At 33.2% G+C, this 25,329-nt stretch overlaps 1 protein-coding gene across 1 annotated transcript in view; it reads left to right on the forward strand.

Moving 5' to 3' along the window:
• SYCP1 (synaptonemal complex protein 1) overlaps positions 1 to 25,329 on the forward strand; it is a 172,519-nt gene that overhangs the window by 35,033 nt on the left and 112,157 nt on the right. The window contains exons 13-16 of the mRNA XM_079136081.1: positions 7,983 to 8,077; positions 8,569 to 8,753; positions 10,301 to 10,368; positions 17,367 to 17,428. Coding sequence (XP_078992207.1) covers positions 7,983 to 8,077; positions 8,569 to 8,753; positions 10,301 to 10,368; positions 17,367 to 17,428 — 410 coding nt within the window. The remainder of the gene's footprint in view (positions 1 to 7,982; positions 8,078 to 8,568; positions 8,754 to 10,300; positions 10,369 to 17,366; positions 17,429 to 25,329) is intronic.

Raw genomic sequence — 25,329 nt, forward strand, 5'->3', positions numbered from 1 at the left:
ACTGGGATTTCAGGCATGTGCCACCACGCCTAACTAATTTTTTTTTTAATGGTACAGGGGATTGATTTACAACTATCATCCAAGAATGATTTACAACTGGATTACATCTTCATTTCTGCTTATTTTTTATTTTGAGACTGGATCTTGTTAAGTTGCTTAGGACTTCACTAAATTGCTGAGGCTAACCTGAAGCTTGTGACCCTCCTGTCTCAGCTTCCTGAGGTGCTAGATTTTATTGTCCTGTCTTTTAGTTCACTGATTCTTTCCTCTAGCTGCCTCCCCACCTTCCTTTTTGGTCACTGAACCTGTTCATGGAGCTTTTAATTTTGGTTATTGTATTTTTTTTGTTCCACAATTTCTATTTCTTTTTATTTTAACATGCTCTATTTCTTCACTGAGATTTCCCATTTATTCTTTGAAGCTTTCTTTTTTTTTTCTTTTGAAATTTCCTTTTCTTTTTTTTTTTTTTTTTTGAAATTCTAATTAGTTTCTTTGAAGCTTTCTAACTTTTCATTTGTTTTACTTGTGTTTGTGATTGGTCATTGAAGCACTTCTATTATGACTGCTTTAAAATCTTTGTCAAATAATTCTAACACATCTGTTATTGGTTTTGACATCAATTTAGTTTGAGATTGCTTTGTTCTTATTCTGAGAAATTATTGATTGAAACCTAGATGTTTTCATATTGTATTATGAGACATTGGGTCTTATTTTCTTTGTTTTATCTGGCTTCCTTTGACACTGCTGTGCCAGGGAAAGGTGGCTATGCTGTCTCTTTACTACCAGTTGAAGGTAAAAGTCTAGGTTTCCCACTTGTCCTTGATTGTCACCTAGGGGAGAACCCTTGTTGCTGGATTCCTTGTTCCTTCCTGCTGCACTAATTAGGTGTTGTGGTTCCCTGTGTGTGGTTTTTAGTGACATCACAGTGAGAATGGCCTCAGTACTGCTGGGTTTGGTGAAAGTTGTGGCTCTGTACTATGCCTCTCTCACCATATCCCAGTAGGTGTCAGAGGGTTGCCTTGTTATTAGTGAATGGGGGTTCCCCATGTGATCTCTACTGCCACTGCTAGGAATAGGTTGCTCATTACTGACTGGTGGAGATGAAAGATATGAAACTTATCTAATCTTCTGTGAACTTGGTGGTAGTATTGTAGTACTTCCATCACAGATGGAAGTTTAGGATCCTCACTTGGCCTTTACTATAGAGTAGTTGGAATAGGATAGCACAGTTAGTCCTGTGTTGACTAGTATAGTTTGCTACACTGCCCCATTCCTGGTATTTTAGCTAGAGAAACCAAAATTGTTTTGGAGCCCTCTCCCAGCCCTCTTTGATTCCTATTTGTATTTCTTGGTTGCTGACTTCTTTAGCTTTGAGTCTTGGATATGGGAGGTAACCCTCCTCTCTTGAACAAAATAACAGAACAAAACAAAGGACTCCCCCTGAGACACATCAAAAATACCAAAACTCAAAACAGCCTCTTCAAATCTCTCAAAATAAAAGAAAACCCCCTAACTCAGGGGTCTTCCTTCTATATTGTTTTTCTGGTCCAGGTTACTGTAGCTGGTTTTACCTTCTCATCACCTTTCAATTTTCTTTGATTTCTTCTGTACATAATATTGGGGGGGTTTTGGTTATACTTGAGAGGAATGGGATAAAGTACATCTACTTACTCTTCCCAGAAATGGAAGTCCTGGTTTCCTTTTTAGCATTCCAGTTTTTTTCCCTTGACTACTTTGAAAGTTATATAATCTTTTCCTTTTATTGTGGGGTGAACCTTAAGAACAGACTGATCACCACTGAGAAGTCCAAATTTGAGAGTCTTTATTAGTTGGCTGGCTGACTGTCTCACAAAACACCCCAAAAATGGCTCTTGGGAGAACAGCCCTGACCTTAGGGTTGCAAGGGTTTTTATACCATAAGTCAGTTCATCAGTTGTAAGTGCAACTTACAAGTTGTAAGTTGTAAGTGTAGTTGTTATGATTCAAAACTACAAACTAACAGCATGAGATCTAAAATCATAAGCAGAAGGGGAATTTGATCAAAACTGACCTTAGTTGGGTACAAATCAAAGAATGGTTGCTAACATCTAGACATTTACTATTGACGTGGTACATTGTGTAAGAAAAATAGGAATCAAAAAGAGAATAATTTTGTATTATATAAGAATTGCCATTTTGTGTTGCCATACCTGCTATGCTAAGCAACTGTTGATGGGTACAGAGGTGGGGTGTTCCCATGGGAGAAGCATTTCCTACATACATGGAGTCTCAGGGTAAAATGGAGTCTGTTTAGTCAGTGCCCATATAGCCTACCTATAACATTTTCATGGAATCAAATATGTCAACCTATCACACTTTTTTTTTTTTAATCTTTTAGTTGCCAATGGACCTTTATTTTATTTATTTTTATGTGGTGCTGAGGATCAAACCCAGTGCCTCACACATGCTAGGCAAGCACTCTGCCATTGAGCCACAACCCCAGACCTCCTTTTTTTTTTTTAAAGTGGTTTTTGGAGAGATTATAGCATGGATTAATTACTTATCAAAGTTAATCAATGCATATATGTTCTTTTTGTGCTATTTAAGGACATTATAACATTAATTCCATTTTGTCTCCTCCTATTTTTATTTATTTTACATGTGCATTTTAATTCTATAATCTAGGCATTTGTATTACTATTTTATACAGACAATATTTGTTTGGTTTTATCCATATAGTTCTACTTTGTCCTTTTTTTTCCCCCCCATCTCATACCCCTTTCATTCTTTCTGACTTAAAGAGGAATTTTTAGAATTTACTTTAGTGAGACCATGTTTATGAAGAGTTCTCTTAGGTTTCATTTGTTTGAAAATGTTTATTCATTCTCATCCATAAAGGATATTTTTGCATGGTATGTACTTCCAGGTTGGCACACTATGTGCTATTTCTAGAAATTTCTTCTAGCACATTGAGGGTGTTATGGTTTGGATATGAAGTATCCCCCCAAGCTCCTGAGTTAATGGAGGAATGTTAAAAGATGAAATGATTGGAATTTGAGAGCTGTAACCTAATCAGTTCATCCTAGTTTGAATGGACTGGGTGGTAACTATAGACAGTTGGGGTGTGGTTGAAGGAGGTAGGTCACTGGGGATATGCCCTGGAAAGGTTCATTTTTCCTGTGGCCCTTTCCCCACTCCCTCTTTCTGCTTCTTGGTTGCCATCAATGAAATAGCACTTCTCCACCATGCCCTTTCACAGTGATATTTTGCCTCACTTTGGACACAGAGCAATGGTCTCACCCCCTCATGGACTGAAACTTTAAACCCATGAGCCAAAATATACTTTTCCTCCTCTAAGTTGTTCTTGGGAGTTTTGACCACAGTGTCAAAAAGCTGCCTAAAACAGAGGGTGTTAGTCTCCTTTCTTCTGACTTCCTTCATTAATTTTAAGAAGTCAACATTGTTACCCTAACTGTTGAATCTTTCAGGGTAAGGTATTTTTTCCCGCTCTTGCAGTTTTTCAGCTATTTATTTATCTTTTCCTTTCTAGTAGTTACAATAATATATTTTAAGGTATAGTTTAGTTTTATTTTATGTCTCCTTGAATGTATAAAGTAGTATCCTTCATTACTTCTTAATTCTTGGTAATCTCTTCAGTTGTTATATCTATTTTGTTTCTCATTTTCTGAGTAAAATAAAAAATGAATAAAACAGCTATTAATTTTCTGACTTTATCAGTTGTGCCAATCTTTTAATTTTTTTTAAAGTTTGCCTTCCTGTGTCTTCTGATTTATCTTATGATTCACTAATTCTCTTTTCATTTGTTCTTAATTCATTATGAAACTCCCCATTTTATTTTTAGTTTATTTTAAAATGTTATTCTTCTTTTCAATTTTATTCTACTTTATGTAGTTTTATATTAATATTTTCAGGGTTTTAAAAAATCTCCTTAAATATTAAGTATTATAGTTTCCTTTTGATAGTTCTTTATCCTAAATGACTGTGGTCCTCATCCTGTCTTTTGTTTCTGATAGTTTTTAGTCTTCCTGGTTTACTTGTAAGCCTTGTTCTCTCTGACTTTATGCACATTTTTTTTTTATTTGAAAAATTATTTAGGAATAGTTTAAGGCCTGCCTAATATGTAGATAACTTCCTCTGGGATGATTTGCCTTTATTTATGCCATGTACATGGTATCTGTGTTCATTTGGGACCACCTTAAGTTAGTTTCAAAGCTTGGGGTTCTCTGAACAACTCGTGTGATAAGAATTGGGCCTACAAATCTGCCTCTGGTTTACTTTTGCTTCTTCCTTAAGCTGCTTATCTCAGATTATTGTACACAAGTTTTTCTCCTACTCCTTTTTTATTTTTTGGCTTTTAATATTTCTTTTCCTTATCTATTGTAATTTCGAATCAAAATTCAACTTTGCCAGGATCTGCATATGCCCTCAGTATAAAAGCAGGCTCAGTGGTTAGCTTACTTCTCTAGGTCTCTATTTGCCTTTCACTCTTTTTTTTCCCTTTTTTGTGGTGCTAGGGATTGAACCCAGGGCTTCCCACGTGCTAGGCAAGCACTCTGTCACTCAGCTAGGTCCCCAGCTCTTTTCCATTTGCTTGTTTTTTTTTTTTTTTTTTTTTTTTTTTTTTTTTTTTTTTTTTTTTTTTTTTTTGCGGTACTGGGATTGAACCCAGGGCCTTGTGCTTGCAAGGCAAGCACTTTACCAGCTGAGATATATCCCCAGCCCCCCATTTGCTTTTGACCTGGTAAATTCTTGTTATTTTGTTAGGAGAGTAATGCCTTTAATATTCTTAGTACTTAATCCTGAATTTTTAGAGGTTAAACAGCTCAGCAGTGTAGTTTTTAGTTTCAGTTTTACATATCATTTGTAGACATTTCATTTGGTTCGTTGATATCTTCCTTCTTTTCATTTTTAAAGAATGTTAAAATATTTTTTATTTGATAGCTAATAATTCTAACATCTGAATTGTTTGTAGCTCAAAAATGGCCTTTATACTATACCATATTCTGCTCCTGGTGCTTTGTTTCTGTTTGTGCTTTTGGATTGTGAGGTGGTGTAACTTCATCTGTGGAAATTCTTAAGTTCTAATCCAGAACTTGAGAATTTTTTTAATAGAGAAAATTTCCTTTTTCATCTTTTGGCATCCTAGGGGAATTGAGGAGCACTTCAAATTAAGTTTTGGCTTGGAAAATCATTTTCATTTCCCATGTGTGCCTAAAGGCTGGTTTGTAATTAAGATGTAGTCCGGTAGATCATAATGTCTTATCATTAATATCTATTTCTTATAGACTGGTGATAGTTTTGTAGTCATAATGAACACCACAGTTGTTAGTCATTATTGCCTTCTCTCCTGATATACTTTTCTTGTTTTTACTTATAAGAGGACCAGTGACCTTTTCATTCTACACATCCTCGCCTCCCCACAGTGGAGCTTTAAAAAAATATAAACCTGAGACATCATTCTGCTGTTTAATATCCTTAATTGTTTTGCATGGCCCTCATGGCTTATAAAGCAAAAGATTCTGAGCAAGTCATATAAATCCTATTATGATGTTATTATTATCTTTCCAATCATAACTGTGATGACTGCTTCCTTATCCTTTTTCATTTTTTTTTTCATTTTTAAAATTAGTATATAATAATTGTATATATTTGTGGGGTACAGTTGATAATTGAATATATGAATATAATTTAAACCTCTTTATACTTTAAGACATATTACTGAAATACATTTCATTTAGACCCCAGAATGTATTATCCAGGTTCTTCTATTTTTGCCTTTGTACATGGTATTTTACCTGTTTGTGATTTCTTTTTTCTCCTATTATCCTTACCAATTCTTATTTCTTTAAAATATTTCAACTTAACTGTCATTTTCTAGAAGTCTTTCCTGATCTTTCCTTCTCTATCTCTGCTTTCCTAACTCTACCCCATTGATCTATTTTGCTTAAGTTTCCCCTGCATATACTCTTATAACTTCTAGTGAGTACCCATTAGCACTTATAATTGTTTACCTGTCTAAATGTATTATAAATACCATGAATATGTTTTCCCTGAGGGATTTTTAAAAAATTTGTTCTAGTTATATATGACAGTAGAATGCATTTTGGCACACCATACATAAATGGAGTGTAACTTCTCATTCTTCTGTATGAGCTATACCATTCGTGCAATCATATATGCACATAGAGTAATAATATCCCATTCATTTCACTCTCCTTCCTCCCCCATACCCACTTCCCTCCCTTCACTCCTCTCTGTCTAATCCAAAGTACCTTATTCTTCCCTAGCCCCTCCCTCTTATTGTGAGTTAGTATTTGTATATCAGAGTAAACATTCCTTTGGTTCTTTGGTGTTTTCTTATTTCCTTTAGCATTATAATTCTCTAGCTCCATCTATTTATGGGCAAATGTCATTAATTTCATTCTCCTTTAAGACTGAGTAATATTCCTTTGTGCATTTATACCACATTTTCTTCATCTGTTGAAGGGTACCTAAGTTGATTCAATAGTTTAGCTATTGTGAATTGAGCTGCTATAAACATTGATGTGACTGCATCACTGTACTATGCTGATTTTAAGTCCTTTGGGTATAAATCAGGGACTGGAATTACTGGGTCAAGTGGTGGTTCCATTCCAAGTTTTCTTAGGAATCTCCATACTGCTTTCTAAAGTGATTGTGCCAATTTCCTTTTGCACCAGAAAGGTCTGAGTGTACCTTTTTCCCCATATCCTTAGCAAAATTTATTATTGCTTATATTCTTGATGATTGCCATTCTGACTGGAGTGAGATGGAATTTCAGTATAATTTTGATTTGCATTTCTTAATTGCTAGAGATGTTGAACATTTTTTCATATATTTGTTGATTGATTGAAATACCATGAATATTAAAGTCCATTTTCTTGCATACATCACCATTATCATCATCATAATAGTTGTTAGGCTTTATTGATTATATACTAGATACTGTAGTTCAGGATTTTAAGTTGTATTATTTAATTCTGACAGTGATTCTCTAAGACATGAATTATTATGATTCTAATTTTCCAGGTGGGTGGAAAATTAGAGTCAAACTGGTTCAGTCATGGCCAGGGCCAGGTAGACAGAATAAGAAGATACAGTATAACTTGAATCCAAAGAAGATGATGAACTTCTTTTTTTCCCTAGACATATATGTGTTATAAAAATGAGTGCACATGTTGGGCTTGGTGTCATATACCTGTACCTAGCTACTTGGAAGGCTGAAGCAGGAGAATTATAACTTCTAGGTCAGCCTGGAAACAATTCAGTAAAATCCTGGCTCAAAATGTTAAAGTGGAAAAAAGGACTGGAGATGCACATCAGTGGTAGAGTGCTTGCCTAGCATACTCAAGGTCCTGGTTCAATCTCTAGTACCAAAAAGAAAAAAAAAAAAGAAAAAAGAATGCATACATATAAAATACATTATATATTATGCATTTTGATTCATTGTACACAAATGAGGTATATCGTTTCGTTTCTATGGTTGTACACTATGTAGATTCATACTGTTTGTGTAATCATACATGTACATAGGGTAATGATGTCTGTCTCATTCTACCATTTTTCATACCCCCCTTTTCTATTTCTAAAGCATATTCTTAATGAACAAAACAGTGCATGGTATATGTAAGCTGTCTGACAACTAACCAGTGATATACAAATACAAATAAGGAAATTTTCTTAATCCACTTGCCAGAGTTGCTTTCTCTTATATGTCTATTTTGATTCTATTATAAATTATATTTAATATTTTTAAAAATATTAGTCTTTGAGTTCTTGAGGGGAACAGTATTGAAAAATCAAAAAGGCTTGATCACAATTAGTGTGTCTGTAATTCACATAATTCTCTCATTTTGAACTGGGTTGTCTAATGGAGGAAAAAAAGTAATTGTTACAAGTAACTTTTAGTATTTTTGGTATGTATTTTCTATTAAGTACTACCTATCTATGACTTTCTTTTTTAGAATTACAGAATGAAAGCTTAAAAGAATCAATTGAGAAGAAGGACCTTTTGACATCAGAACTAGAAGATATTAAAATGTCTTTGCAAATAAGTGTGGTATGATTTAAAAACTGACTAGTGTGTAGTAAGTCTCACATTATCAATAATTAACAAATATTATTGAATACTAATACTATGTACAAGAACCCTGAGCTTCAAACAGAGAAGAAAAAATACCAGTCTGCTAAATGTTTATAATTTAGTCAGAGACAATGGATAAAAACACAAATGAAAAATATAAGTGAAATACAAGATCAAGCTGGGTACCAACAGTGATCCAGGCTAATAAATTACTATAACAGTTCTAAGAATTGAAAGAACCCTGTGGGTTGGATTGGTTAGGAAGATTCCATGGAGAAATTGGAACTACAGGTGGAATTTGGAAAATGGTAATTTGAAATAATAAGTGGGTGCGTATTTCAGGGTGAGTAGAAGGGATGATGAAAAGAAGTGAAAAGCAAAAGGGGCAGCAAACTGATAGAATCTGATAAATTCACATTTTTTTTCCTTAAGGCCTTTGAATCATTGCTTTTATTTTGTACTTTTAGAGTACTCAAAAAGCTTCAGAGGAAGATTTACAGATAGCAACAAAAACAATATATCAACTCACTGAAGAAAAAGAAGCTCAAATGGAAGAATTTAATAAAGCCAAAGCTGCCCATTCAGTTATACTTACTGAACTTAAAACAAGTATCTGCAACTTGGAGGAATTATTGAGAAAAGAACAGCAAAGGTGAAATATTTCTTATTATAAATACATAAAAATGAATAAAAACAATTTGCCTCTAATATTCAGTATCATTTCTGTTCATTGTCAACAGCTGCATAATTCTTATAACAACTATAGCCAAGTCTTTTTTTTAATGTATAAAATATGAATGCTTTTTAAAAGTTTGTATTTGGTAGGCAGGTATCCTAAGAAAAGATTTAAAAGTGGGTTTTTTTTTTTTTCTGTTTTTTTTTTTTTTTTTTTTTGGGATTGAACTCCGTGCCTGTGCATGTAAGGCAAGTACTCTACCAACTGAACTACATACATCCTCAACCCTAAAAGCAGGTATTCTTTAGGATAGTTCTCATGCATTCTCTACCATAGAGCCAAATTTTATAGACAAACTCCTAAGTGCTGATTCAGAAATACACATAGGTATTTTTATTACCACATTTTAATTGCACAGAATTGTGGTTACACAGAATACAACTTATCTATTCAAACTATGGATTATTATTAGCTTCACAGTAATAATTTCTACGTTGGGAAGTTTGTTTTACTGGAATCTATAACCTTGTCTTTGATTTATAAATTTAGCAACTATTCTGGGATAGAGTAGGTAGTACTCTATATTTGCTAAATTAATGGATTGATTAGTTGTGTTTAAAATATTCATTTACATTTGATCTAAATAGCAGTTTGTACAAAACTTGAGTGTTTAAGACTAACTCCATTTTTCTTAATATTAAGAAAATATTCATATAAAGCTGTGTAAATATTTCTGTCCCATTAGCTTTGGGTTAATAAAATTTGGGAGGGTACAGGAGAGGAACAGATTTATCTCCTAAGTCATACACTGGGCCTACCAGTATTTCTTTTTTATGTGTATTTTCCTTTTGTATGCATTGTTTACATAAATATTGTTTTAACCTGCCATTTTATTTTGTTATTTTATTAATATCCAAATTCTTGATTAATAAATAAGGTCTGCATTATCATTTTCAGTAGCTGTATGGTATACTATCCCATTTATGTACTATTATAATTTAATCTATGGATTATGCATAGTAAAGGAAGGAAATTAGCTCTTCTAGTTCCCCACATTCTTATATATTCTTGATTGACCTGTCCCAAGAAATTTTCAGATTTCAAAATTGTGAGTTACCCAAGATTCATTTGTTCTAGTTATCTAAATTTTGTAGTTTGTAAAAACCAGAAAGTCAGAGAAAGCAAGAGAATTATATGTTTTCCAATTTGTATTGTTCCTGAGGCAGAATTTAGTTAAATAATAATTATGTCTCTTTCAAAGTTCTAAGACGGATTAATTTGATTACCAATAGCTAAGAGACAAATTGTAACCATAAGCCTCAAGATTTTGTGTAGAGGTAATAAATATACAATTATGTATTTCTAATAATTATTTTAAAATGTTATACAGAGTAGGTATTTAATAAATATTTACAAATTGAGTAGATGAATCTATGCTGAGTTGCTAAACTATACTAGTTTTAGATATTAGATGTATTCTGATAAAAGAATATTTTACATTGAAAAATAACATATCTTACAAGATTGGGAAAAAATGAAGATCACCTGAAAATCATTACCATGGAGCTTCAGAAGAAATCAAGTGAACTGGGTAAGATTTAGAGAATATAATGTGTACTTTGATAATATTAGCTAATTATGAAAACATAATTTAATATAGGAAATTAAAACCTTAAGAAAGACTATTCATTTTCATTATTTAGTTCATAGATATCTGGAAATATAAGTAACCTAAGACATATTTGTATTTTCTTTGAGGTTCAGAGGCCTTAATAATTCTTAGTGAGAAATGTCTATATATCTTAACTGAATTTTAAAATTTCAGTATTTGTTTAATTATGAACTCTTTATACAAGAATCTGATCCTATGTTATATGTTATCAACAGCTTTCATGTCCAAAGAGATCTGTGATTGCTTTGTGAATTTATGTCTAGTTAGCTAATTCTAATAACCTATGCTTCATATTTATAAACATATATCTACAGGTATAGAGCATTATAGATACAAAATATGATTTTCTAGTTTGAATGAAAATAATTATTTTTATAAATTAATAAATGTCATTAATTGACAGGCCTTTTTTTAGAATATCTCCATAATTTTCTGTCAAGTTTATAATTAGCTTTGAATACTTATATAAGTGAAATAATTACAACTAATGTTACCTGTGTCTGAAATGTTTTCTTCAACATTCACAAATAGGCTGTCTGAATTATTGAACCATATTTATACTTTTATAACACTTAATTTTCCACTACAGATAAACCTTTCATCATCCAGAATTGTATTATCACAAATAATTTTATTGTCAGTATTACTTTGTTAGAATGGTTAAAAATGCATTCCTTATCCAATTTTAAATTTTCCTTCAGAGTATAAATACTACTGTCATTGCATATGTCTGCATTCTTCAGAATTGTTGATTGTTATAGATTAAAGAATAATTTTTGTCCTTAAATTATCTTAATGTATATTTATTTGTAACATTTACATTTATTTGTAAACATTTCAATTTAACATTGAAATTAAGTGACTGTTATTTGCCATATTACAAATTCAATGAATTCAGTGATTTTCTCTTAATGCATTATGACAAGTTTGAATAAGAAATTCTAGAATTACAAAGCGGTACTACATTTGTTTCATGTATGCTGTGGGAACATATAGAGACATTGAGACATTTCTAATTTTTATATGAACAAATTTGAACCTAGAAAATCATTAATCAATGCTATCCAAAAGGAGGGATTAGCAAGAATTATATTAGGGTAAGGGAAGAAAATATTAAAAATGCTATTTCTATTTGTTTTTTATGTTTTATAATGAGAATAATACATATTTATATTACAACAGTATAAAATATAAATATGTCTTTGTATTTTTTACATGTTTATATATTTGGGGTAAATGCTCGTAGATTTCTCTTGTTGGAGCTGTGCAAATGCTGATGCCAAGAGGAAGCCAAAGATAACATGGGCTGCAGAGTTGGGAAAGGATTTATGGAAGAGGTAGATTTTAAAAGTCCATTTTAAGATTCTTTGGGTAGTAGAGGATGATGGGGTGAGTGTAGAAAACAATCACGTAGGGTCCCAATTTTAGCTTATTTCCTTCTTTGACTAGTAGTGTAGGTCCCAATCCAGAAGTCTTGGAATCTCTTCTTTTTCCTTTTTATTTCACATCTAGTTGATTTTTTAGTTGCTGCTGTTTCTAATTATTAATATCAGATTTATAACATAATTTGAGAGTTCTTAACTCTAAAATATCTGTTGAATTTTTCCTTATTCTCATGCCCACAGACCTGGAACAGTTCAAGTTCTCATTTTTCTCTGTCTTGGTTTTAGAATTTGAGCACATCCTCTTAATTTAGTAGAGGAGGCATGTGAAGAACATAATGGAACATAAATTGTATTTGTCAGATTAGTTGTCAAACTGTTTCAGATTATCCTAATTTATCCTCATCTTTACTCATCCCTCACTGAATTTACTTAGTTTTTGTTTACTTTGACTTTCTTTTATAACCTTTCTTAACCCAATAACATTCATTGTTAATTGCTTTGTTTCTTGGCTATACTTTACATTTCTTCTTGGATGGTATTTTCTTAGGCTTACAGTTTGGTAAGAGTGTCCCACCATCATCTCCTCAGTATTCTCAATCCTAAAACAACTTTTTATCTATGCACTGCTCCGATAGCCCTTTCTACTCCTTATATCTTGACTTAAGGTCTGAACCAGTTATCTTGGACTAGTACTATTTACAGAGGTTTGAGAATCAATCCTCCTACCCCATTTTGTCAACCTTTTGCTCATTTGCTACATTGTTGTTACAGTGTTTCTTTAATAATACATATCTGATTATTGCAAATAAAAGAGCTGTTTCACACATCACATACAACCACAAGAATGGGATCCTAATTAGAATAAATCATAACTCTTAGTTGAATTGGGAGATTCTTTTTCATAGTTTTACTTTTATTCGGATTGTTGGTACCTGACTTTTTACTCATTTAACTACATAAGAATCTATCTTCACCCAGTCATAAATTATTCAAATTAGGATACCATTCTTGTGGTTGTACGTGATATGTGAAATAGCTCTTAAATTTGCAATACTCTAATGTCATATAAACAGCAACAACAAAACCCTTTAATTCAGCAGTCTTTTCATTATTCACTTAAGTAGTGAGGGTATTAAGTTAAAGCCAACTGTGGCTCAGTGGTAGAGTATTTGCTTAGCACTTATGAGGGACTGAGTTTGATCCTTAGCACCACAAAAAAACCTACAACTAAAAAAATTCAAAAACATTTTCCCAGTTTCTTGATGTAGTTTGCTGATTCATGTGTCTCCCATCCTCAATTCAATATGATATTGCTCTAAATAGGTCTTGTTCCTATGGTCATTTTTCTGTTTCTGCACCCATCTTTGCTTTTAATTTGGTCAGGTAACAGATTGTCCCTCTGTTGTGTACTATTGCTTCTGCTTTGATTATTAGAAACAATGTAACTATTGAGCTAAGACTTAGATACTTATTCCCCATTTAGCCTTATATATATAATGAGGAACATAAGAGACATGATTTTTGCTCACATGACATTTGTACTACTTAGGAGAAATACAAAACAACCACAAATAAATGTTTAAATACAAATTGGGATAAGTGCTATGAGGGAAATAGAAATAATGCAATATATAAAAATAGTATGACCTAATTTAGATTTGGTGATCAGGGGTGGCCTTTGTCTGAGACCTAAAAAAATAAATGAGATTTAAAATATTAGGTGAAACATGGGTATCGGGGAGAACTTTTCAGTCAGAGGGAAAAGCTTGGAGAATGCTCTGAGGTATGAAGGAACTTGTTTCATTTATATAATGTATAAAAAGTGATATGGAGAGAGGAATGAAATGAATTCTGGGAGATAAATCAGGTAGGTCCAAGGAAAGGAATTTTTATTCCCAGGGTGAAGGAAAATTGTGAAGTAAAGGAATGATGTGGTTTACATTTTTTTTTAAAAGCTCACTCTACTTCTGTATATCAGATAGATTTGGTGGTGTGTGAAGAGTACAGGTATTGAGGAAAAAGCAGAAGCAAAGAAATGGCCTGAGGAGGTCTTCGAATAGTCCAGGCATTAGAGAATATTTAAAAATGGAATCCTATCATACTTCTGCTATTTATTCTGATTGGCTCATTAATTTGAGGATATTTTGTTGTCTTTGGCTCTGCAAGATTTTCTTCTATTTCCTCTTCTGTGTTACTGTTTTCTCTTTGTTGATGGGTAGACTTTGGAAATTTTGGATCTATCCTTTGTGTTTTTAAACTTTGCTTTATACTGTCTCCTTCTTTGTTCTTTTTCCTGAATTTTGGGGGAAATTTTTTTTTTTACTTCTCCCCCAGTAATTAAATTTTTTACTATGTTTATTTGCTGTTTTAAAAATCTCAGTGGCCAAATTTTAAATTTCTGAAAGTACTAATCTGTTTCAGTGGCATAGAATTCGGTTGGAACATATTACACTTAGCAAAACATCTACTTTTGTTTATTAATTCTTTTTCTTTGGGTTTTAGTTTTTCTCTTAGTTGAATTTGGAGACTTTTTCATAGTTTTACTTTAATTCACAGATTGTTGGTACCTGACTTTTTACTCATTTAAGTACACAAGAATCTTCTTTACCCACATATAATGAGCATGATTCATCTGATTCTGGGATCTAGAGAGAGATTACTGCAAGGAGAGGGGATTTGGTAGTTTGTCTTTTAGTATAGGGGATGTTTATCTTGCTTAGGGATCATGAGGTATTTGGAACACTGCCATGTTCTTAAGAACTGATACCAGTAGATGCACACAATACTTTTATTTATTTATTGGTGCTGAGGATTGAACCCAGTGCCTCACACATGCTAGGCATGCACTCTACCACTGAGCCACTGCCCCAGCCCTAGAATTTTTATTTCAAACTGAGGTAGGAGGTGTGGTGACCTGGTCTAGTTGTTCTATACAGCCTTCATTGAATTAGTGCAAGTTATTTTCCCCCAAGAATTCTTCAACTTTCTGATTTGTTAATGGTAGTCAGTCTTGTTTAAGTAATGTTGTTTGTGTGTGTGTGTGTGTGTGTGTGTGTGTGTGTGATGTCTTTTTAAAAACTTTATAGGTTTGAGGTGGAAGTGTGTCGAGACATGCTAGTCCATTGTTTTCAGTCCTCAGAGTTTTAAAAATTACACATTTTAACCTAAATTTTTTATTTAAGTAGGCTTTGCATGTGACAAATTTTTTTTTAGATTATATATTGACATTTCATATATTTTTTTTAAGATTATGGGTGGTTATTGTAAGTGGTTTTTAAAAAATGTATAGAGGCTGAGAAATTTTCAGTAATTCTGTATTTCTGAGAATTAATAACCCTTAATTATGAGGAAAGACAATATATCAGACCCAATACATTTTTAGGTGACAACTGGACATCACTAGGGAATGTTTAAGTGTATGCAGTTTTAAAATGGAAGGAAGAAAGCAGGGTTGGGCTGGAAAGATTTTTCAGTTCATTAGCATAATATTAAATTAATGGAAGTACAGAAAGTCATTGTAGAGGACTCATATTTAGGGTTGCAAGAAGGAAGGGTATCTACAACAATAACAAAACAACAATAAAAGAGGAGTTAGAGAGGAAACAGGAATAACGCAAGTTCTTAATAAAGGGGAAAAAAGTGGGGAGTGGTTAATAGAATCAAATACTACCAAGCTCCATAATGATGAAAGCTGATAATTATATCACAAAATGGTTGTTGATCTTCGAGATCATAATTTTATTAATGTCAAGGAGATAGGCATTACTTTTGTATGGAGTTAAGAAAGAAGTATGTAGTTAATAGAAATTGACTGGGACCAGTGCAGAGCCACTGGGGAGACTTTTGAGACAGGGAGGTAGGCCCAGACCAGCCGGACCCCAGCCCACAGTCTAGTACCCCTGCAGTTGACCATCTGTCAACATGTGGAGGCGCCTCTGCCCACTAGCAGGGAATATACCCCACCTGGAGGCCACCATCCCTAGAGGGGCAACATCCTTTTTGGGTCACTGCATTATCAAGTTCCTCCAAGACTTCAGGCTACTGAAGATTAGGAGGTGAGTTACTGGAAACCTGCAGGAACACTAAAAGTCTGTAGGGGGGAATCTGCAATACCTCAGATTTGCACTCCTAGAGGAGAAATACATGAGCAATATGACAAAGCAAGCGAAGAAAGTGCCCCAAACAAATCTAGACACTACATCAATAAAATCCAATGACAGCACGGCAGAAGAAATGTCTGAAAGGGAGTTCAGAATGTACATAATTAAAATGATCACAGAAGCAACGATAAGAGAGCAAATGCAGGCATTGAATGATCACACCAATCAATAGTTAAAAGAGCAAATGCAGGAAGCAAAGGATCATTTCAATAAAGAGATAGAGATTCTGAAACAAAACAAAACAAAACCAAACATAAATTCTTTAAATGAAGGAAACAATAAACCAAATTAAAAACTCCATAGAAAACATAACCAATAGGATAGAACACCTGGAAGACAGAACCTCAGACATTGAAAATATTTAATCTTGTGAACAAAGTTGCCCAGAGAAGATGGTAAGAAATCATGAACAGAATCTACAAGAATTATGGGATATCATGAAAAGACCAAATTTAAGAATTACTGGGATTAAGGAAGGCACAGAGAAACAGACCAAAGGAATGAACAATCTATTCAATGAAATGATATCAGAAAATTTCCCAAATCTGAAGAATGAAATGGAAAATCAAATACAAGAGGCTTATAGGACACCAAATGTACAAAAGTACAATAGACCCACACCAAGGCACATTATAATGAAAATACCTAACATACAAAATAAAGATAGGAATTGACAGAACAAAATGAGAAATCTGACATTGTGAGCATGCCTTTGTCCTGCCAATATGGGGGAATGAACCCAGTGCCTCTTGTGTGCTAGGTAAACACTCTGCCCCTGAGCTCCATCCCCAGCCCTCTGATGGTAGTTTGAAAGGACAGAAACGTTAATAATATAAAACAAAGCAGTAAACAAATAATAATTTGTCTTGTAGTCAAATGGGGGTTTTAGATGTAATAGAAAAAATAAAAGATTCCTCTACATAGACTTGGTGTATATTGGTAATAGGGCAACTAAAGTTTAAGAGGTGGGAATGTTGAAATCCAAAGTACGATGGTCAGAGTTAGCTTGAGGAAAGATAAGTTCATCTGAGTGAAGATTGAGGCCAGGTGGATTTAATTGAATAGTGATGAGTTGAAGATAAATGTACACACTGACTTTATTCAAAGTATATTTTATGGAGATATATTATTTATTTGACTTCGTGAACATTGGGCTCATTTAGCTGTGGAATTAATTTATAAAAATACTACTATTAATATTTATCCATTATTACTTAGTTGATTTGGAATCTGCTTCCTTTGTGCTTTATAGTACTTGAGTTGCATTAATCTTTGTTTTTCCCTTTTAGATGGCATTATTCTTATTACCTCTCTCTTTTCCTATTCTTTTAATTCAGCTTTTAACACATTTATATTCTTTTGCTTATTTTAGAAGAGATGACTCAGTTTAAAAATAACAAAGAAGTAGAACTTGAAGAATTGAAAAAAATCTTGGTAAATATATCATCTTTCCTATTAATATATAGCATTTTTCCAAATATTATTGAATCCACTGATATATAGTCTTACACCATAACTATTTCATATTAATTTTTTGGCTAAGATATAAAAATAGCATTTGGTTTTAAAGCTACAATTTTATCTAAACTAATTTTTATACATCTTATTAACTTTTTTCAAGGTATTTATATTATTTAAATATATATTGGTGGCACATTTATGTATATATATATATATATATATATTGATGGCACAAAATATGCATATTATGTAACTGACTGTAAATTTAGTACATTTGAATAGTATGCTGCAAAGATCCAATCTGAAAATGATAGGCATGATGTATATTCAGTATCTATGTTTAATGTTTAGGTAGAATAGTATTTAGTGAATTTTTAAGACAAGTCCTCATATTTTAATTGATTTAAGTGTATGAAGCATGGGTTAGTAAACATTTTTGTGTTTTTTCTTTTTGTAGCTCTAGGGATCAAACTTGGGGCCTTGTGCTTGCTAGGCCAGCACTCTACCACTGACCTAAGAACCCCAATCTGCCAAACTTTTTCTATAAAGGACTAGTAAATATTTTAGACTTTGTGGGTTATGTATGATCTGTGTTAATTCTCTTCTTTTCCTTTACTGTCTACATTTTTTCTTTTTAATAACCTTGTAAAAATGTAAAAATCATTCTTAAGGGTCTACAAAAGGGGCTACCAACTGGACTTGTCATGCAAGGCTATAGTTTGCTGGCCCCTGGTATTGGGGATGTATTGTTTATCACTACAGATACTTACTTTTGTGTTTACCTGTTACATTACCTGATTTTGCAACTCCTAGTCCTTCTATCTCTTAGGAACCATTGTTTCCAAATGCTAATCTTTTCTCCACTGAATTACTTTTTGCACAAATTCTCATAACAATGTTTTTTATTGGGTTCAAATTTGCTAATGTATACTTCAAGTGTCAACTTAAATGTCATGTATTTTCAAATCTCTCTTGACATTCCAGGCCACATTTAAGTCTTTGTGGCTTATTTCTATAGCACCTTGAAATTTTCCTGTTTAACTCTTACCACACGTGAAGTAAATTTATTTTTAACATAATTATTTAAGGCTTTATTGATCCTTTAGGCTCCTCCTTAGCATAGTGGCTGGTACATTCTATATGCTCAATAAATAAATAGTGGAGTGAATATTTATTTCAGTAAGGGCTATGAGCCTATATCCTATTTACCCTGTAATTGTAGTACATAGCACACCAACTGACACTTGGTAAGCACTTTATGCCTATTTGTTGGATGAATTCTAAAGAACTAATTTAGTATAGTAAATCTTTAAGATTCACTCCTACATGGACAAAGACTGGCCTAGCATTTTGCTGTATATGAACAGCAATAGGGCATAATCAATACCTTGATCCTTAGGATAAGAATGCCTCAGTTGGTGTCCAGCTAGCTCTTTATCTTCTAGCTGTATGACCTACAATAATTTAGCCAAACTCCTGATTGCTCAATTTTTCCATCTATGAAATGGGGCAAATAATTGTACATATTTAATAGGGGAGTTGTGAGGGACAAAAAAGATAATACATTTAATTCATCCAGGAGGCATTTGTTGAGTTCCAATTTTGCTATACTCTGGGTATACACTGGGGAGTAAATGGATTCATATCCTGCTTTCATGGAAGTACAGTCATCAAATAGTCACTCATAAATACAGTCATTCAGATGTAATATCACAATAGTGATAAAGGCAAAAGATTTGTTCACAGTATAGTGAGGCCAATAATAAAGGAATTTGAAGAAGAGAAGTCAGGAGAGGCTTTTAAAAATTTTTTTTTAAACTTTATTTTATTGTGTGTGTGTGGTTTTTTTTTTTTTTTTTAATGTGCTGAGGATTGAACCCAGTGCTTCACATGAGCTAGGCATTCACTCTACCATGGAGCATCCCTAGCCTCAGGAGAGGCTTTTTGAAAAAAATATATATACCCAAAGAACTTAAAATTAGCATACTATAGTGACACAGCCACATCAATGTTTATAGCAACTCATTTTCACAATAGCTAAGTTATGGTACCAAAATAGATGCCCTTCAACAGATGAATGGATAGAGAAAATGTGATATGTATATACACACATATACATATACACACATATCTACATATACACACGGTAGAATATTACTCAGCCATAAAAAGAATGCCTTTATGACTTTTGCTGGTAAATGGATGGAACTGGAGACTCTGATGTTGAGTGAAATAAACCAATCCCAAAAAATGATATGTAGATGTTAACACACAGTAGGCGGGGAGTGGGAAGAACAGAAGTTCATTGTATTAGACAAATGGGAATGAAGGGAAGTGAGGAAGGATGGGAATAGGAGACAGTAGAATGAATCAGACATAACATTCCTATGCTATATATGAATACACAAGCAGTGTAACTCTACATCACGTACAGTCACAGGAATGGGAAGTTATACTCCATGTATATTGTCAATATACTGTCATGTATATCTAAAAGAATAAAAAAAGATTGAATTAAAATCCAGAAGTAAGGAAATACTCTATTAAGCAGAGGAAACAAGTGCCAAAAGGTTCCTTTGTGGGAGGGAGTATGTTGAGTTTAAGATGGAGTGAAAGGAAATGATGAGGCTACAGAATTAGGGAGTAGAAGCTTAGATGTTTTTGACCTTGTAAATCTTATCAAGGGAATTTTGTATTTATCCCAAGAAGAATGGAAGTTCTAAAGAATTTTTACAGGGACTGACTTGGTCAGATTTATATTTTGAAAAACTCATTTGACTTAGCAGTATGGAGAATAGTATATTAAAGTAGAATAGTTAAAACTAGGCAGGCAATCACAGTAGCCAGAGGAGAGTTGATGGTAGCTCCAGCAGGGAGTTTGTGGGAGGAATGAGAAAAAGTGAATGGTTTTGAGAGATGTTGAAATTTTAAATACTTTGCATTGATTTGGTGTTACTGGCAGTCAATCCAGGGAGCCTGCCTGCATTCCAGGTGGCCGGATTCAGCAACCACCCACATAGTAAATGAGTATATGATGAAAAAAGGAAAAATGAATTTTATGCAGTTTGATCAAACTGGAGAGAAGGAACTTGATTACTTCTCCACTAGTCCCTCAGAAATGGTTAAATGGTTACAGTTTGAGAAACAAAAGCCAGGTGATATATTCCGTGTGTGTGTGTGTGTGTGTGTGTGTGTGTGTGTGTGTGTGTGTAGATGTGTGTGTATTTAGCTATGCTACACTTAGCCTGAGAATATGTCTTAATTTTTTTCGTTCTTCTTATCCTTATCATGAGGAGGTATGAAATGAAGAAAACCAGTTAACAGGAAATTGCTTTTAATTTCTAAAGTGGTCTGACCCAAATCCCTTCTGTTTATTTTATCCCTCAGTCTTAAAGGAATTAGGCTCTCTGTCTACGGCTGGCAGTTTATTGGTTGGATCTGTGTGTAGATCCCATCAAGGAACTTGAGTGTAAGGAACCAGATGCTTATTTCTTAGGAGACAAAATCTGAAATATTTACTGGCTCCACCTAGTTTGTCCAAGAATTCTTTCTATAACCTCCTGACTGTGGGGTTTGAAAAACGACTTCACATGATTTTCCTTCTTGTCTCAGAATGATTTCACCTGAAGACATTGGTGATTATTTGCCATGCAGGTTGGTCCCATGCTGGAGGGGAAGCAACAGTTTGAGTCAGCGTCAGCAGACTTGTTCTTAGCCAATTTTAAGCTACAGAAGGTTTTTTGGAAAGATTAACTCTAAGACCAGAAAAATATAAAACATTAATGAGAGTAAAGTAATGCAGTCTGTATAATAGATTGGAACTAATAAAAATAATCTCTTTAGTTGTATCATCTTTATCCAAGTAGTAAAAGTAGTCCTATCAGATCTGCACTAAAGAGTGCCTATTGGCTAAAGTCCTTCTTATGCAAATCAGGATTAATCACCACCTGGGTTCAATATCATATTCCATAACATCTTTAGAATTTAAGTACATTCTGTTGGACCACAAAAACCTTGGACCCAGTCTCTAAGAAGTAATGTCATTACACCAATTAAGAAAAAAAATGTATTTATTTAAATGTTTTGTTAACTAAGTCACAGTGCAAACAGTTCAATGGTAAAAGCTAAGCCCCTTTAAAATAGCCAGTACTATACCAAAATCTTCAACCTTAAGTTTGTCTTGAGATGGAGGATGAATAAAGCAGGATTGCCCCTTATTAACTGTAGAAATACCACTCACGTTACCTAAAATGACTGCAGACAATATATAAGATGATATTATTACAGTGCTTAATTACTTAGGAAGACAATTTAGTTACCTCTATAGTGTTAAGACAAAAATAATGATTTACAGTATTATAGCCAGACTATCAAACTTTTAAAGTTTTAAAGTATCTGTATCAACAAAAAATACCATATTATTGTAAAAATAGTAGTTAATTTAACCAGAGTAATAAACCAAAAAGAGACTTTAGAACAAATAAGGAATAAACCCTATTTCTTGTAGTACTTTTTTAAGCAATCAAAAACCTAACAAATGGGCTGGGGATGTAGCTCAGTTGGCAGAGTGCTTGCTTCGCAAGCACAAGGCCCTGGGTTCAATCCCCAGCACTGCAAAAACAAACAAACAAACAAACAAAAAAAAAAACAACCAACAAAACCTAACAAAATCAGAAAACAGGAAATTAACTTGATAAAACAAAATCTTTATTCTCTAAATCAACTTTTTAAGAACTTTGCCAAGGTTAGATAAGTCATTACCAAATTGTTGAATCTTACCTAGAAATGGATTTTAACTTACTTTAAATTCCTCAAGAATTTAAGCATTAATCAAAATACCAAGACTCATTATTACCCTGTCTTTGGGTAATTAAAAATGGAGAAAAGAGCTGAGTACAGTGGTGCATGCCTGTAATCTCAGCAAGTCACGAGGCTGAGGCAGGAGGATGGCAAGTTCAAAGCCAGCCTCAGCAACTTAGAGAGGCCCTAATCAACTTAGCAAGACACTGTCTTGAAACAAACTAGGGGTAAGGGGATGTTGCTCAGTGGTTGAGTGCCTGTGGATTCAGTATCTAGTAAATGAAGAAGAAAAAAAAAACATGAGAAAAGACATTCAAAATAATATAAAACATGAAGAAAAAACAAAACAAAATAGGCATGATGATGTATTAGAAAAGTAGATCTGGATTTACTGTCAGAAAAACAATCCTTTTTTTAGTGAAAAAAGATTCTGCACATTTAATTGAAGCAAACTAGATATCAGATGTTGCACATGATCCATTTAATAGTTTGGAAGATCATTTTAAGATGTCTTTAATATTTGGTAACTTTCTGGCATGCATCTGGCCATTTTAATAAAGATGTCTTTAATATTTGATAACTTTCTGCAAGCACCTTGCTAATTTGAACACTGTATGAACTCCTTTTAACAGTTCTCTTTAAAGTATTCATGTACATAGAAAGCATCAGGTATTATAGCTTTCTTAAATACTTAGAGATAAATATTCTACTATTCATTATCACAAAGTAAACTGAAATTAGCTACTATATTTTAATATAATTGTTTCTTCAAAAGCCCATGTTTTTGAATACTAATGTTTGGCATGGTTAATTCTCATTAGTTTGTTGGACTTCTTTATTCTTAATACTGCAAATAGATAATTTTTAACTTTCCACAAGTAATATTTCACTATTAATGATTTGAAATGGGTGATAAGCAAACCAATTTGAAATAAAATATGAACATTTGCCATTTTTTAAAAAAAAAAGATAAGTATTTGAAATGATTAGTAGGTCAGTCAGAAAGTTACCGAATATTAAAGACATATTTATTATTAACAATTTCAAATTGACTTATTCATCACAGATTTACTTCAGTCATGTGAATTGGAAGGCATTTGGGCTGACTTAACAGGTTTTAAGTTATGTGCTTACTTATATATAAGGCAGTTTAGTACCGTGCAAACAAGTGATATGTAATTATATAAACATAGGTGAACACTGGAGAAGTTTAAAGCTTAGATTTAGATGTTTGGTAGCTTTAAAAAGTCAAACTGATATGCCCTAAGCAGTCTGTAAATTTAAGTTTGCATTTTCAAAGGTATAACTTAGAAGCTAGGTAGAAAATTTGTATTTCAAAGACTCAGATCAGCAAACCTTGAATAACCAGTTTTTCTTATGGGGGATGCGAAGGAGAGGGGAGGAAAAACAAAAACAAACAAAAAAACAACCTTCCCTCAGGTAGATAGAGAAAATCAAAGGTGTTAATCAGACAAAACAGAACAAAGCATTTATCATTTAAGACCACATAATCAAAAAGTGAATTTACCAGAGGAAAAAAGTGTGAGCTCAGAATAAAGCAATTATGGATAAATATTGTCCATTTTTAATTTTTACATAATGCATTTTGATTCATTATACACAAATGGGGTACATCATTTTGTTTCTGTGGTTGTACATGATGTAGATTCATACCATTAGTGTAATCATTCATGTACATAGGGTAATGATGTCTCATTCCACGATTTTTCATACCCCCCCATTTCCTTTTACATAATCTAAAGTTCCTCCATTCTTCTCTCACTCCCCACCCCCCACCCCATTTTATATCATCTTCCACTCATCAGGGAAAACATGTGGCCTTTGGTTTTTTGAGATTGGCTTATTTCCCTTAGCATGATAGTCTCCATTTATTTGTATTTATCCATTCATTTATTTGCAAATGGCATAATATTATTATTCTTTATGGCTAAATAATATTCCATTGTGTATATATACCACAGTTTTTTTATCCATTGATCTGTCGAAGGGCATCTAGGTTGGTTCCACAATCTAGCTATTGTGAACTGAGCTGCTATAAACATTGATGTGGCTGCGTTACTCTAGTGTGCTGATTTTTAAGTCCTTTAGGTATAAACTGAGGAGTGGGATAACTGGGTCAAAAGGTGGGTCCATTCCAAGTTTTCTGAGGATTCTCCTCACTGCTTTCTAGCAATGTAAATGTGTGCCTTTTCCCCCACATCTATGCCAACATCTATTATTGTTTGTGTTCTTGATTATAGTCATTCTAATTGGAGTAAGATGAAATCTTAGAGTTGTTTTAATTTGCATTTCTCTAATTACTAGAGATGTTGAACACTTTTTCATATATTTATTAATTGCCTATATACCTTCTTCTTTAAAGTGTCTGTCCAGTTCCTTGTCCCATTTATCGTTTGGGTTCTTTGTATTTTTGGTATAAAGTTTTGTAAGTTCTTTATACATATTGGAGATAAGTGCTCTATCTGAAGTGTGTGTGGAAAAGATTTTCTCCCACTCTGTAGGCTCTCTTTTCACATTCTTGATTGTATCCTTTGCTGAGAAAAAGCTTTTTAGTTCGAATCCATCCCATTTATTGAGTCTTGCTTTGATTTCTTGTGCTTTGGGAGTCTTATTAAGGAAGTTGATCCTATGCCAACATGATGAAGATTCAGGCCTACTTTGTCTTCAATTTGGTGCAGGGTCTCTGGTCTAATTCCTAAGTCCTTGATCTATTTTGAGTTGAGTTTTGTGCAGAGTGAGAAATAGAGGTTTAATTTCATTTTTTTGCATATGGATTTCCAGTTTTCCCAGCCCCCAATTTTTTTGATAGAGGCTTATTATGGTTTGGAGACTGAATGGTTTGGATTTTTGAATCCAAAATATACTTTTCCTTTTCAGAGTTGTTCTTGTTAGGTGTTTTGGTCACAGTGATGAAAAGACTAACAAGGTTTATCTGATGACTGAAGCAAGAGTAGTGCTTAGGAAATGTTGGGTCAATAAAATGTGCTGCATTTAGGAGATCCTTCCTACCGTGTCACCAGTAGACCAAGAGATACCTTCTTAGGTGGCTTGGA

This window comes from Sciurus vulgaris (assembly GCF_902686455.1).
Source record: "Sciurus vulgaris genome assembly, chromosome: 1".
NCBI classification, from domain to species: Eukaryota; Metazoa; Chordata; class Mammalia; order Rodentia; family Sciuridae; genus Sciurus; species Sciurus vulgaris.